This window comes from Solanum stenotomum, chromosome 12 (genome assembly GCF_019186545.1).
Source record: "Solanum stenotomum isolate F172 chromosome 12, ASM1918654v1, whole genome shotgun sequence".
Classification (NCBI taxonomy): Eukaryota; Viridiplantae; Streptophyta; class Magnoliopsida; order Solanales; family Solanaceae; genus Solanum; species Solanum stenotomum.
The window spans coordinates 41,901,868-41,914,993 of record NC_064293.1 but is presented as its reverse complement, the minus strand read 5'-3'; the positions used below and the strand labels follow the sequence as shown (position 1 = coordinate 41,914,993).

The 13,126-nt window shown below is 37.2% G+C and overlaps 3 protein-coding genes across 6 annotated transcripts in view; 1 reads left to right on the top strand and 2 right to left on the bottom strand.

Moving 5' to 3' along the window:
- LOC125848255 (PHAF1 protein At3g51130) overlaps positions 1 to 13,126 on the top strand; it is a 135,275-nt gene that overhangs the window by 93,179 nt on the left and 28,970 nt on the right. The window contains exon 1 of one of the 2 annotated variants that reach the window (XM_049528090.1): positions 2,259 to 2,265. The exons of the other annotated variant lie outside the window; for it this stretch is intronic. The gene's annotated coding sequence lies outside the window, so the exon portion shown is untranslated. Of the gene's footprint in view, positions 1 to 2,258; positions 2,266 to 13,126 lie in introns of those variants that run through there. 2 annotated transcript variants of the gene reach the window in all.
- On the bottom strand, positions 903 to 8,225 carry LOC125848251 (uncharacterized). Of its 2 annotated transcripts, none has more exons than XM_049528085.1 (15): positions 7,853 to 8,225; positions 7,636 to 7,717; positions 6,550 to 7,050; positions 4,548 to 4,710; positions 4,163 to 4,315; positions 3,706 to 3,803; positions 3,400 to 3,491; positions 3,153 to 3,223; positions 2,921 to 3,056; positions 2,463 to 2,522; positions 2,278 to 2,360; positions 2,113 to 2,189; positions 1,886 to 1,956; positions 1,252 to 1,309; positions 903 to 1,178 (listed from the first exon to the last, which is right to left on the bottom strand). In XM_049528085.1, the coding sequence occupies exons 1-15, from the start codon at positions 8,065 to 8,067 to the stop codon at positions 1,059 to 1,061; spliced, it is 1,980 nt and encodes a 659-aa protein (XP_049384042.1). In that variant the 5' UTR covers positions 8,068 to 8,225; the 3' UTR covers positions 903 to 1,058. The 2 variants fall into 2 exon arrangements, with proteins under 2 accessions (XP_049384042.1, XP_049384043.1); XM_049528086.1 differs by having other exon boundaries at positions 6,550 to 7,058; positions 7,853 to 7,979.
- Positions 9,651 to 13,126, bottom strand: part of LOC125848248 (zinc finger CCCH domain-containing protein 44) — a 10,282-nt gene continuing 6,806 nt past the window's right edge. The window contains exons 8-12 of one of the 2 annotated variants that reach the window (XM_049528080.1): positions 12,771 to 12,841; positions 12,442 to 12,596; positions 12,255 to 12,320; positions 11,130 to 12,173; positions 9,651 to 11,066 (exon numbers count right to left, since the gene is read on the bottom strand). In XM_049528080.1, coding sequence (XP_049384037.1) covers positions 9,778 to 11,066; positions 11,130 to 12,173; positions 12,255 to 12,320; positions 12,442 to 12,596; positions 12,771 to 12,841 — 2,625 coding nt within the window. In that variant the 3' untranslated portion in view covers positions 9,651 to 9,777. Of the gene's footprint in view, positions 12,174 to 12,254; positions 12,321 to 12,441; positions 12,597 to 12,770; positions 12,842 to 13,126 lie in introns of both variants that reach the window. The other variant, XM_049528079.1, reaches the window with a different exon arrangement.

Here is a 13,126-nt window from a genome sequence, read left to right as displayed (position 1 = left end):
TTTTTTTTTCTTTCTTATAATAGTCGGTAATTGGAAAGGTTGTTCAAAAGCTTAGAAAAATTTCACGCGGATAAATTACCTAGTTTGATAGAAGAATAAATTGGCAAGTAATTTAAGAAAATTAAAAAGACTTTTAAATTAAAGATATTATTAAAATGATATTTAATTTTATGACCTCAGTGAAAATCCAAAAGGTTAAAACTAGGACAAATAAAATGAAATGAAATATTTGAAGAAGTAAGAAAAAAGCCATTTTCACTCTCTCAATATATTCAAAAAGAGTAGAATACTAAATTCTAAACACCTACTTTAACCCTAAAGTGTATATATATATATCTAATTAAAGAAGAGTCAACCTTGATACATATTCATGTACCAAAACTTTACATCGCAATGACTTCGTGATATACCTCATCTACCCTAAACTAAATATTTGTAAATTGACTTTGATAGTTGATTTATGAAATTTGGCAGTTAACTATTATATACTTGGTCTTTTAGAATCAATACTGTATCAGTAAATATCCAAAATGAATAAGTATTTACTGTTATTTTCTAAAACTTCACAATCCAGGTAAACACTAATACTTCTAAAAATTAATCAAGTAAATAAGATGGAGAAATAGCATTTATCGTTTCGTGCATGTATTAGAAGGAACAACCTTCTTATCAAATTCACAATCTGGCATAAATCAAATAAATAAAAGAGCAAGAGAATCATAATTTCAGATTCTTGCTATATTATTATTATTCATAAGCAGAAAGCTTATATGTGATATATTGTATACAACAATAATAACATACCCAGTAAATAACCACAATTCTGGGGAGGGTGGAATATATGCTAGAGAGGTTGTTTCTGATAAACACACGGCTAAAGAAATTCATTTTTCAGAAAATGATTTGAAAGAGAAAAATTGAATAAAGAACTACAGTACCAGACTAGAACCCTGTTAGTGGTCATATAATGAACTGGCTACCTATGGACTTCCTGTAACAGATACAATCCCCCAAAATACAGTTATCTAAGGAAGAAAAATGTGTTGCAACGTCTGTCTTTATAGCGCAACTCGACCGAGGACTACCGGATAATAGGCATCAAGCTCAAGTAGATCTAAGATCTTTTGGGTAGCCCATAAATAGGAGGAATGGCCATCAATGAGTTCAGTTACATCAACCTGTTAAAAGTGAGAGGTTTAAGCAAGAAATGATGGAGATCCAAATTTGGTTATCCTTAAGAAGAAAACTTACGTTCTCAATGCCAGGAACATCAACTGGTTGAATTCCAGCCAAACCTCGAGTCAGGAGACTGTTCAGAGAAATTGCACAAGTTACACAGAAATAGAAGCATAAAACAGCATGCGAAACAGAGAACATATTCTCCCTCCATCCACAACTTGTCCTATTTCCATTTTGGATTATCCAAGAGTTATTGTGCACTATTCTTAAATGAAGTTCTCATATATCTTAGGGAAGGATTTTTTTTTATAATCCAGATATGCCCTGGTTAGCTGGTCCTACCTAAATTGGCTCATAGGTTCAGAAACTCGAGAGTGTAGCCTGCACTCTACCCTGCTTCTAACTTGAATACCTTGCTTGAGTCAGACACACAATGACATAAAATGTTTTACGTGACCTAACTTTACTCTCTCAAAACAGTTTTGACCTTATTTTATTGTCCTATACAACATAATAAATTATCAGAAAACGACTCCATCAAGAAATGATGAACATTTCATATTTTTAATGTATCTTAATAATTGTGCTAGTCAAAATGCAACATTGAAGGGGGTGCAAGGGAATAGGTTCAACACAGGTTATGCCCAACTCAACTTCAGTCCAATACACTTTCAACATCAGTACTATGCTTGCAACTAAGGCAAACCTGGCACGAAAGGCAATTCCTAGCATCCAATCATTTGTAGCGTAAGCATTCACAAATCGACCAGCCACTACCTGTAAAATAGGAAGAGGGATCCTCATATAATAATGAGGTAACCGAGAAGATAAGTACAAGCCTTATACTAGAGAAAACAAATGAAAAAAGGGAAGGGGATAAATATGCTCATACTAATAAGAGTAGATGATATGAATAAAGTGGGAAACAACAACCTTTCTAGCTGCTTCCCAGTTCATATTTTTAATTGCAATGGGTGCACCAAGAAGAACAACTCTTTCCACAAGCCCCGCTATCAAAATACAAGAAAATATTTTAGGATCATCTAAAGAAAATGATAAAATGTAAGAAAGAAAAACATATTTCAAAATAACACTTACAAGTATTCTCACTCTCAGACAGAACCTGGAGACATTTAAAGATAACTCTTGCCCCAAGTGAAAACCCAACAAGTGTTACAGGCCTGAGATATTCATGGACAACCAATAGAGTTGGCTGATGTGAAAACTCGATCTTCCAAGAGACTCAACAGGAAAATGCTCAGAATCTATTTAAGACTATTTACCTATTTCCTTGTAATCCTTTCTGTAACACTTCTGCCAGACGTTTTCCTGCCTTATCCGATCTGATATAAACAACAGGTTAAATTCAAAGTAGGAGACAGTGCTTTGACATACTAACATAATATCATAGTAGAACTGCTTGATAATTTAAGCAGAGGCAAAATTGGAGCCAGAATTAATTCCACTGAAACAAAAGATGGAAATACAAAAAATTCAAAGATTAGAATTGCAAGGGCCAAACAAAAATTGACGAGAAAACTGGTAAATAATTTGAGTTCACCAATACACGTATAGGTTCTTCTCATCATTACTGCAATTATACTAATCTAATCCTTTTACTTCCAATCATGTCATATAGACACATGGAAGATAAAACAGCTTCATGCCTTTTTCCTCCTTGATCCCAACCCCAAGCTCAAAAAAGAGATTGTACTGAACAGACACACAGACAAACAAGAACCTGTCCACGGCAATTGCCCATTTGCTGTCAATAAAATCTGTCATTGCAAGCAATGTTGCTGGCAAAGCCAATGCTGTCAAGAGAGTTTTTAAAACTGTCATCATAGCACCTCGCTTCATCAACTCCATTGCAAGTCCTGTTGTTAGTGATGATGTCAGCATCATAACCGATCACAGTGGTAATGTAGCTGGTCGATATATCATATGCTGAAACGCAAAGTACAAATTATTACTTGACGTCAACCAATCCTGAATTGCAGTGCTTACAGCAATAAGATTCTTTGACTCCCACTGTAGCACATATCTGAAGAAAATGAGAAATGTAAGAGTGGTTTCTGCATTATAAGCCTTCATCAACGGATACGGGAGAGGGGGGGGGGTAAGAAATCTGAAGTAAAATTTATGTTTACCTAGGTAAACGAAATCATCTACCCAAATGGAGATCAACCAACAAAAAAGAAAAAAAAGAAGATATTTTACCTCTCAGAGTTATCATGTTGTCCTTCCCAAGGTCTTACAAAATCTTCTTCCTTAAAAACAAGTCCTGAGATCAAAACCTCAACTGCCAGCCGCTGATAGCAAAAATGCAAAGTGAGAACAAACATAGCTGAGCTCCTGTGGTCCATGACTAAAACTAAAAAGTATGGCAACTATGAGAATAAAGATGAAAGAACTCAAAGAGACACAATGCAGACTGCAATGGCCCACCTACCAACTAAAACAAGAAACCGCAGGCAGAAGTTACAGGAAAGTTTCAAGTAGTACACACAAAAGCTAATTACTTACACCCTGGTTATGGTTTTCTCCTATAGCCTTGAACTCAAATTCATCAACATCTCCTATTCTCCTGGCCATTTTACTTCCTGTGAGTCCAGCTCCAGCAGCTGGGTAAGCAAAAATATCGGTGACAACCCTTAGTAACTGTTGGATAATTTCAAAGATGCTCAGATTCCACAAATCAATCTAAACCTTGTTACCTGAGAAGTGCAAAAGCACTTGCGCAAATGATTTAGATCATCCATTTTATTATTTGGATTGTATGAGCTACTGATGTGATTGTGCTCCTAAGCACTATCTTTTTGTAATTTTGGGTACCTTTTTGGTACTTCTCTTAAGGAAACTACATTACTTTATCAAAGGAAAAGAGAAGTGCAAAATCACAAGTTGCGCTCTCCTCATCTCCATTATTAACTTATGACGAAAAAGGAGATGCAACAAGATATCTCATGAAACATGTGTTTACCTCCAAATGAAGCTGCTACTGCAACAGACCCTGCAACACTTCCTGCGGCACCAGCAACGGCAGCAAACCCACTTGCTCCAATCACAGGAACAAGAGTCCCCAAGGTAGGGGCTAAAGCACCAAAGCCTGCAGCTATTGCTGGAGCAGCTAAACCTGTTTACAAACAAAATAAAGGCAACAAAATTACAACAAATTTGTCTCCTATGAGCACTTTCCACAATCACATTCCAACTTCTTTATGCATCTTATGAAGACTGTAAGGAGAAGACATCTGTTTCCTGTAAGGCTTGTCGCTAAAAGGACAAAAAAATCTGTTTCCTAAGATGTTTGCTTAAACATGTCAGGACCTGAGTTAAGAAACTTAAGAAAGTCTGGAATGTCATACCACCAGTAACTGCCAACAAGGTTCCTCCAGTTACTGCAGCTGCGCCTATTATACCTCTTCGTTTCCACTTAGCCAATGAGCTTTTAGGAGATCGGCTTTGTTCCTTTAATTCTTCTTCTTTCAGTGCCATTGCAGAACAAGCAATCGTGGTTTCAATGGCTTCCTGCAGCAGATAATTTCTTTTTTCACTGTCTGTACAAGGTTAAGGTCCATGTTTTAAGCTATTATAGGCAGCATAAATTTCTGCATCATTACAATAGGCTCCTTTCTTATGAAGTAGCTGTTTTCCTAGTCTAGAAGAAAATGATTGCTAGATTAAATAGAGAAAAAACATGTCCTTGCTTCTGCTCATATTATGGTAAAGAAAAAGAAAAATTGACCTCAAAAAGTGGAACCAACAGTTAATGTCAATTTTTCTTCTTTTTCTAATGATAATGTAACTGCTCAAAAAAAAAAACAAGAAGAATGGAACAAAAGATGAAAAAGATTTGAAACAGTTAACTATACAAAAGAAAATCAGAAATGAAGGACTAGACATTCCCCTATTGCCCACTACATAGTTATAGCAAGGTGAAGGTACAAGTGTGGCATAAACAAAATCCTCATGTGAATTAACATGTAAGCTATGATTTTCTAGTAACATACTCCACAAAGGTGAGAAGAGCACTCCATTATTTAAAGGTGTCAGCTCTCAACTAACAGATGCCTCCCATGCTCTGGTTGGAGGTGAACTTTATCACCTGCAGAAGAATAAGATGCTTGCAATAGCCTTTTTAAGATGATCATCACTTCTGTAGGATAATCTTAAAGGATATAAAGCTAAGTTGTTAGAACCCTTCCATAAATTTTATGGATAAAATTCAAAGGTATCCCATCAACAAATTAAGCAGAGCTTAGACTAAAATTCAGCGACATCTAAAATATTTCCACCTTTAAGAATTTTTTATTGTTGTACTTGAGATGATAGAAAGAACGTAAAGAATCAGGGATGAAATGCTAAATGTTTAAGGTGTTGTGTTCAAATAGTCCTACTTATATTTGTCCTTTTTAATGATGATGATATGAAATGAAATGATCTTAAATTCAGAAGTGAGGATTCATATAACCGACCCTAACTTGTTCGGGACTGAGGTGCAATTGTTGTTTGGTGCTTCATGTGTAAGAGAGACAGTGAGGAAGTCAACCACCTACTACTTCATTGGCAGGTGGTGCACAAGCTTTATCGTAAGGTGTAGAATATGTTTAGAATCAATGGTAATGGCAGGGACAGTAAAGGATTTGATACTAGCATGAAATTTCAGAAGAAGAAATAGAAGACAGAGAGCATAGGAGGTAGCAGTATGCCACATCTAGCAGTCATGTGCAAGATATGGAGAGAGAGAAACTGGGTTTTTTTTATGGAATATCTTTCAAATATATTAGAGGAATCTTGTTACTTTTCTGTATATCTTGGAGCAGCTCCAATAAGCTGGTTATGGTACAGATGATTGGATGCTTTTTGTAGAAAAATGTTGTTGTCTTTTTGAAAGTTCTCTACATGGTATACATCTTGTATGCAGAGTTTTCCCCATCATTTGACTAAATTTACTACCTTCATAAAAGTATAAAAAAGGGAAAAGGTGGAACGAGTAATGACTATACATGTCAAAAATAGAAGGCATCCTATCCATCCAAATTCCTTTGAGAAGAATAGTTTTATTGACCTCACATTACTAATTGGGTCTCTTACTTTCTCTCGTTGTTGGGAGTGTTTTTCATTTGATTTTCTCCTACTTTGGAGATGAGTTTTGTATTAAAATGATGCACAAGGAAGAACTTACAAAACATTTTAGTAAAACTTGAACACTTCAATTCTCCCTGCATCACATCAAGCATGTATGGACAAGGATATCCAGTAGGCAGTAGTATTAAAGAAAAACACTCCAGAAGAGACAACAGCAAGAATAAATGATTGAACAATAATATTGCAGAAATCACATATGATGTAGATGCAGGAACACACCACTTTGATCCATTTGACATCAAACCATGTAGCTAGCAACCGCAAAGCCACGCGATGTCGTGCATCATAACCCCTCCTTTGTGTATATTTTTTACTCTCTTCAGATGATTGAGCAAGACAGGCAGAGAAAAGTTGATAGAGAACATTAACTTTCCTAGAGTATTCAAGTGTCGATGCCTCCTCCACAGGTTTTTCATCAAATCCACTAACTGACTCTAAATGGGCTTGCTCAATGCTAGATGGCTTCTTGCTTTTCTCCTGGTGATTTTCAACATTTGTAGTATTTTCCACTTCAGACCTAGATTGCGTATCAGCAAGAGATAATTTCTCCCGACATTTATGCTCATATTCACACTGCTTCTCTTTCTTGGACACATTATGGGAAGTTCTCTCCATGCTTGATGCCATAGCATCGATGGCCTTTGCAAGATCAAGTTCTTTGTCTGCTGCTTCTGAAGAAGATTCAGCACCTTCTTCAGAGACAGATAGTGACCTTAGAAGCTGTCAAACTAATGTAATATCAGTCATTATGGCATCAAACAAGTAACAGCAAAAGGGCACAGAATTATACTCGTTGAGGGTATTAGCAGAAGCTATTAAAAAGAAAAGGATAACTCCTTTCCCTTCCACTAGAAACATTTATCAGCAATTGCTACAAAGTCCTGTCTGAAATACACTAGACTTCGAATGTGCATGCAGACACATGCTATGCCGATGAAATCATTTGCCAGTGTTCAGTTACCTCAAATAGTTGAAATGCTTTTCCATAAGAAAAAAACAAATCTATCAAAAAGGAGTAAAGCTGCTCATCAATTTGGGCGGAAACGAAAAATCTCAACTCGTATATCATTTAGCATGCTTCAATCAATAAGTACACATATAACATAACCAAAACACAACCACGATACCCTGTCTTCCACTTTATATAATCAGTTAATTACCATATGTCACATAATTTTATACCCCAGCAAACCCTGAAATATGATCCAGAAAATGATTTCCAAATAAACCTCATAATTTAATGCCACTTATCAGTAAATTTTCTAATGGTTTCAACATAAACTCAATGCTGATTAGAAAACTAACCGTTCCAACGTGATGCTTTGGTGATGAAGACCCAGCAGTTTCCTCTAGTCCAGACCATGCTTTTTTATCAATCTCTAGAAATCTGTCAACCACAAATCAAACATACAACTTGAATGAATGATCTTCGAATAAACTACGTCGTCAATCGATGAATGCTAATTCAAATAATAGTGTTAATTGAAAGCCAGAAGATTAAGATAAGCAGAAGGGAATTAACTTGAAAATTGGGCGGAGGAGGCCGGATGATTCGTGAACCCAAAGTTGAGGGTCGTCAGAGACGGAATCATTACTGCTACCATTGCTGATACGGTCCTCCTTGTCGGACGGAAAGCCCAATGGACAAGTCTGATGAATGTGGGCCTGATGAAGGGCCAGACCGAACAGAGCTCCGGTAGCGTACCTTTGCATTGGCGTCAATGTCGAAGACGACATCGTTTTTGTTCCAAGAGAAACAAGTTTCAAGTTTTTCTTTTCTGTGAGGGAGGAATAGCATTCAAGTATCAAGTTATCAATGAAATGAAAAAGTATTCAGTATTTCCAGTTTCACCATTGACGCTCACTTCCAACGCTCTGTTCCTCTTGAGGGCTGATTTATGTTCTTTTGGACACTTGGCGTAAAGGTAGGGTCGAAGTGATATGTATTTTTCTTTTGTTTTTTCCCAACTCAAACCACAAATACAAATTTATTTATTTATTCTATAAGAAACCGAAGATAAACTATGACTCTATGAGTGAACCGGCATTTTTTTTTTTATTATTTTGTTTCCGAAAAGACCGTTTCGTAGGAGTGAACCCTGTGCATTCGATTTTCGATTTATTTTGGACTATTTATTTTGGGTTTTTCTTTTTTTAACTTTGAAGAAGAAGTGTTGCCCAATTTGAATCAAAATAAATTTGGTTTGATTTGATTTAGTTTTTCTCTTTTTGGTTTGATTTTTTCTATTCAATTATTCGGTTATATATAATTAAAAATATAATCAAAATTATATTTGTAATTTAAAAATAATATATACATATATATATAATCGGTTTTTTCATTTTTTGATTTTTATTTTTCTTAATCCGAAACATAACCAAAAAATCAAATAGAGTAAATTATTAATCCAAACCAAGACCAAGACCAAAAAATCAATCCAAATTAGAATTTGATTTGATTTTTCGGTTTAATCCAAATAGTGCACACCCCTACCCTAGAGTCTAGACTAGTGATTAGCAAATCATTTATATTTTTGACTTTGCTAAATTTGAATTTTTATCTCATATAATTTTCATGTCAAATTATTGAATATTAAGTTATTAAATAAATGACGTTGAATAATTATTTTGAAGTATAACTTGAGAAGAACTATACTCTCTTTGTGCAAAGCGAATACTATGACTTGAAGTAAACATATATAAAGACGTATGTTTATTGATGGATTATTTTGGGCGAAATTTAAGTCACTCTATTAAAAAAGTTAAAGTCAATTTGTATCGTATATAAAGAAATTTTTTTGTATCTAAACAAAATATAAAAACAAACAAATACATGAAAAAAATATTTGAGTTGTATTATGATTTCGATCCGCTCATTTAGACCTTAGCTAGTGTTCAACTAATTATATTTTATTCATGTTGACCCATTTTAATATATATATTGACTTGTCCATCTGATATCACTACTTGTTATCCATTGACTTGTGCTAAGCCATCCGAAGCAGTTCAATGGCCTAACTAAGTACTTCAATTAAATATACTATTGAGAATTGCTTCTCATAGGCTAAATTTGCTACCTATTGTAGCAAGGAAGAGGAGCTAAATGTTTAAGACAACAAATTTATAGCACTAAAATGAAGATGATCCATCGCATTTACTGGCTCCTTTTCTAAGAAAGAAACAGGATTTGGGAATTTACTCATTCAAGTTTGAAACGTCAAATTAATCCGTAACGCTTACCATTCAAAAAGCAGAAAATTGCTATAAGTTCACACTACTGCAGCTTATACATGTGGCAAAATCCTCATAACACACTGGTCCAGAAGAAAAAATTGCAATCTGCCATATTTTCAGTTAAGTTATAGTGGTAACATTTTAGCTACATGTCAATTTGTTACTCAAAAAAGAACTTTCTGATTATACAAAAAGAAAGCAATTGCCTTCAATTTACGGGTGTAGATAGTCACACGCCGCCCCCTTCTTGCAACGCCCACTCTCATAAAATTTACAAATTCGCTGACCTTTGGGAGGAGGCCTAGAGTATCCTCCACCACCATATGGCTGCTGTCTGTTCCAAGATGGCCTACCCCTACCAAATCCCGACTCTCCTCCTTGAAGAGCCCAGTCTCTTGGACCACCAGACCTTTCCCCTGCATACCTACGCTGGCTATCCCAGACTGGATTACCAGTGAAAGGCGCCCCTCGATTCATATGTGAATTTCCCCATGCAGCTCCCATGTTGCTTCCAAAACCAACATTTGCATATCCCTGAACTGGTCCACCCCAACTTAGGTTTCCAGGTGCTGCTCCACGCCCATTGGTCATACCTCCAAACACTCTACTCCTACCCATTGCAGCAAATGCAGTAGTTTGACTCGTGGTACAGGGTGGAGGTATACCGGTGGTACAGGGTGCAGGTATACCGGACCCAACGTCCCCCTGGGAAAACAAAACATCAGCCGACTTGGTTTCTCCCTCACTACTCGTAGATGAATTTCCGCCAGACCTCCTTAATGGATCAAAAGCATCAGCTCGAGATGCACCAACTGTTTCATCCGTCACAGTAGATTGGCAAGGTAGTTGTAGATCTCCGGTGGAGCTCAAGTCATCACTTCTTACAGGATCATGTGTATGACTCAGCTCCTCAATCGGGCTAAAGCAATCAGTTTTGCAACCAGGTATCATCTCCTCACCGCACCTCATAGCAGAAGTAGGAGAACCCATACCATTTTGATTTTGAGATTCCATGGCATCAACTTCAGCCAAAAGGTCTGACACTGATTCCTCAGCCAAAGTGCTGAACTCTATAGGTTCATCAAAGAAGTTTGACATTGGATGAGATGGGGAAGTATGATTAAGTTGGTCGGCATTTGAAGCAGGTCTCAAAACATGATCACCCACTGCTTCAGCTGGTTTCAGTGAGGAAACGGAGACAAGACCAGAATCCCATTCTTCAGTAGATGGTTTTGCAGTAAGCAGGTCGGCAATTGAAGGTGGTGTGGCAACATGATCACCCACAGTGTCAACCGGTTTCAGTGAGGAAACAGAGACAAGACTAGAATCCCATTCTTCAGTAGATGGTTTTGCAGCTGGTGAACTTCTACCCCATTCATCAGCTATTTCATGAAGTTGGGGGCCACCAACCACTGGACTAGAAGCACTGCTCCACCTTTGGCCTGATTCCTGAATAGGAAGACTTAACGGACCAGATTCTTTATTTTCACCTGCATGCCCACCTCGAGATTCACTGTCAGGAAGATTTGATGGACCAGATTCTTTATTTTCAGCTGCATGCACACCTTGAGCTTCACTGTTTGAAATAGGGGTAGGACTTGGCAAATCATGAATATCTGAACCACAAACAGGAATAACTGAACTCAACAAAAGCAGCTTCTCAGCAGCCTGAGCTTCAAGGTCACCATAGCTCGTCTCTGGAGTAGGACTAGGTAGGTCCGGGAGATTCATTTCTCCTTTCTGTTCAAATAAATCACTTGATTTGGTAGCAGAAGCAAAACTAGATCCAGAATCCAAGTTAATTGAACATTTATTGCTTGTAAAAGATTTCTGGTTCTGACCAGAAGATGGATCAAAATTCTGACTGTTAGATTGTGCATGGCACAATGTGCTTTTACGAGAATTCTGAGTTCCATGTCCTTTACCCTGACGTGGAAGAGCTAAAATCACCTCCCGCTGACTAGATGAAGGGGAACTCGACAGTTGGGGTTTGTCAGAACAAGAATTATTTCCCTTCAATGACTCCACACATCGTGGAAAAGAAGGGGACAATCCATTCATCCTCGTAAACTGTGTGTTACCGTTTGAACAGTAATTTGCATTGTGGAGGTGCCCAGGTGCCTCTCTCTTTTCACATTCTCCGCCTGAGCCAGTAGCACTCTCAGACCACCTAACACTAGTTCTACTATCCGAGCTAGTTGGTTCCCGTGACTGGATTGATGTCTTATCATGCACTTGAGATTCTTTATGGAAAAGCCCCTTTAGTACATTAGTTAAAAGTACTGAGTCTTCATGCTCATGATTTGTCCATATCCTCATATCAGGAGGAAAAAGCCCTGATGTATTCCATTTCCTCAACTGCATCACGGAAAATGGTCCTTGTATTCGTTTAGCAGGGTCTCGGTAATGCCACAATTTGTCAGTTTCACTACTGATAACGGATGATGCGTTCGCCGTAGAGAGACTAGCAATTGAAGTTTCAGATCCAGACCTATCAACAGCCTGTTCAACAGTAAGTTGATTTCCTTGCTTGTCCAAGATATTAGTTCCACAAGCATCTCTTTTCCCACTCATCCTACATTGAGCCATGATAGAGCCCTCTTCTTTAACTGGATAAACACAAGAAAATCTTTAGTTAGCTGACGCTAAACAACCTTTTGAAGGACATCATAGTACAGTCTTCATCTTACCTCGACTCCCTGAAGATATAAGTTTCCTTCTACTAAATCTAGTGCCTCTTGGTGCCGGATGTTCAACTGCATTATGTTCCATCAGCAATAAGCAATCATTTTATTTCTTCCTCACCCCCAACCCTTAAAAAAATGAAAGAGGATTTAGCAACACCCGTAGAGTTACTAGAAACAAAATGATATAAACCTTTTCTCTTGTCATTGTGTTCTCCATCATCTCCTTCAGATTCATTATCTGGGTTCATCTTTGGATCAGCATGCACTTCTGGAATCTCCAGTAGCCTCCGATGGCGCTCCTCAGGTGTCTTGAGAAGCTCTAACTTCTCTACACATTCTCTGAGCGTGGAAGAGTCAAGGAAGCCCTCATGCTCAAGGTCAATGTTCTTCAATTAATGAATACAGAAAATGACACAATTCATAAATATCAAATGGTGCCTCAGCTTTTTCAGTTGAGGCATGAAATCTGAATTTGGCATGTAAAGAACTATTAACATATATTGCCTCAACAAAGGATATTCTTTCTTGTGCCCTTTCTCACTTGCTCTATCACGAAGATTATTGAGGCGCAATATTTCCGCTTCCAGGGCCTGTATTTTAAAATAAATAAACACAAACACATCAAAACACCATACAAAAAATCTCTAATGCAAAAATGTAACAGTTCCATGAAAGTAACTATAACATTTTGTGATGTTCTGAGAAAGAACAGTATTACTTATGGAGAGCACACTACAATGCATGATCAATTACCATCTCACCGCAATTAATCTCTCCTTTTTTCCTTTTCTTCTTTTGGGGTGGGGGGGAGGGGTAAGAGTGTACTTAATGAAAAGTTAATCTTCCAACTAAGTTAGATAATCGTCTTCTGCTTT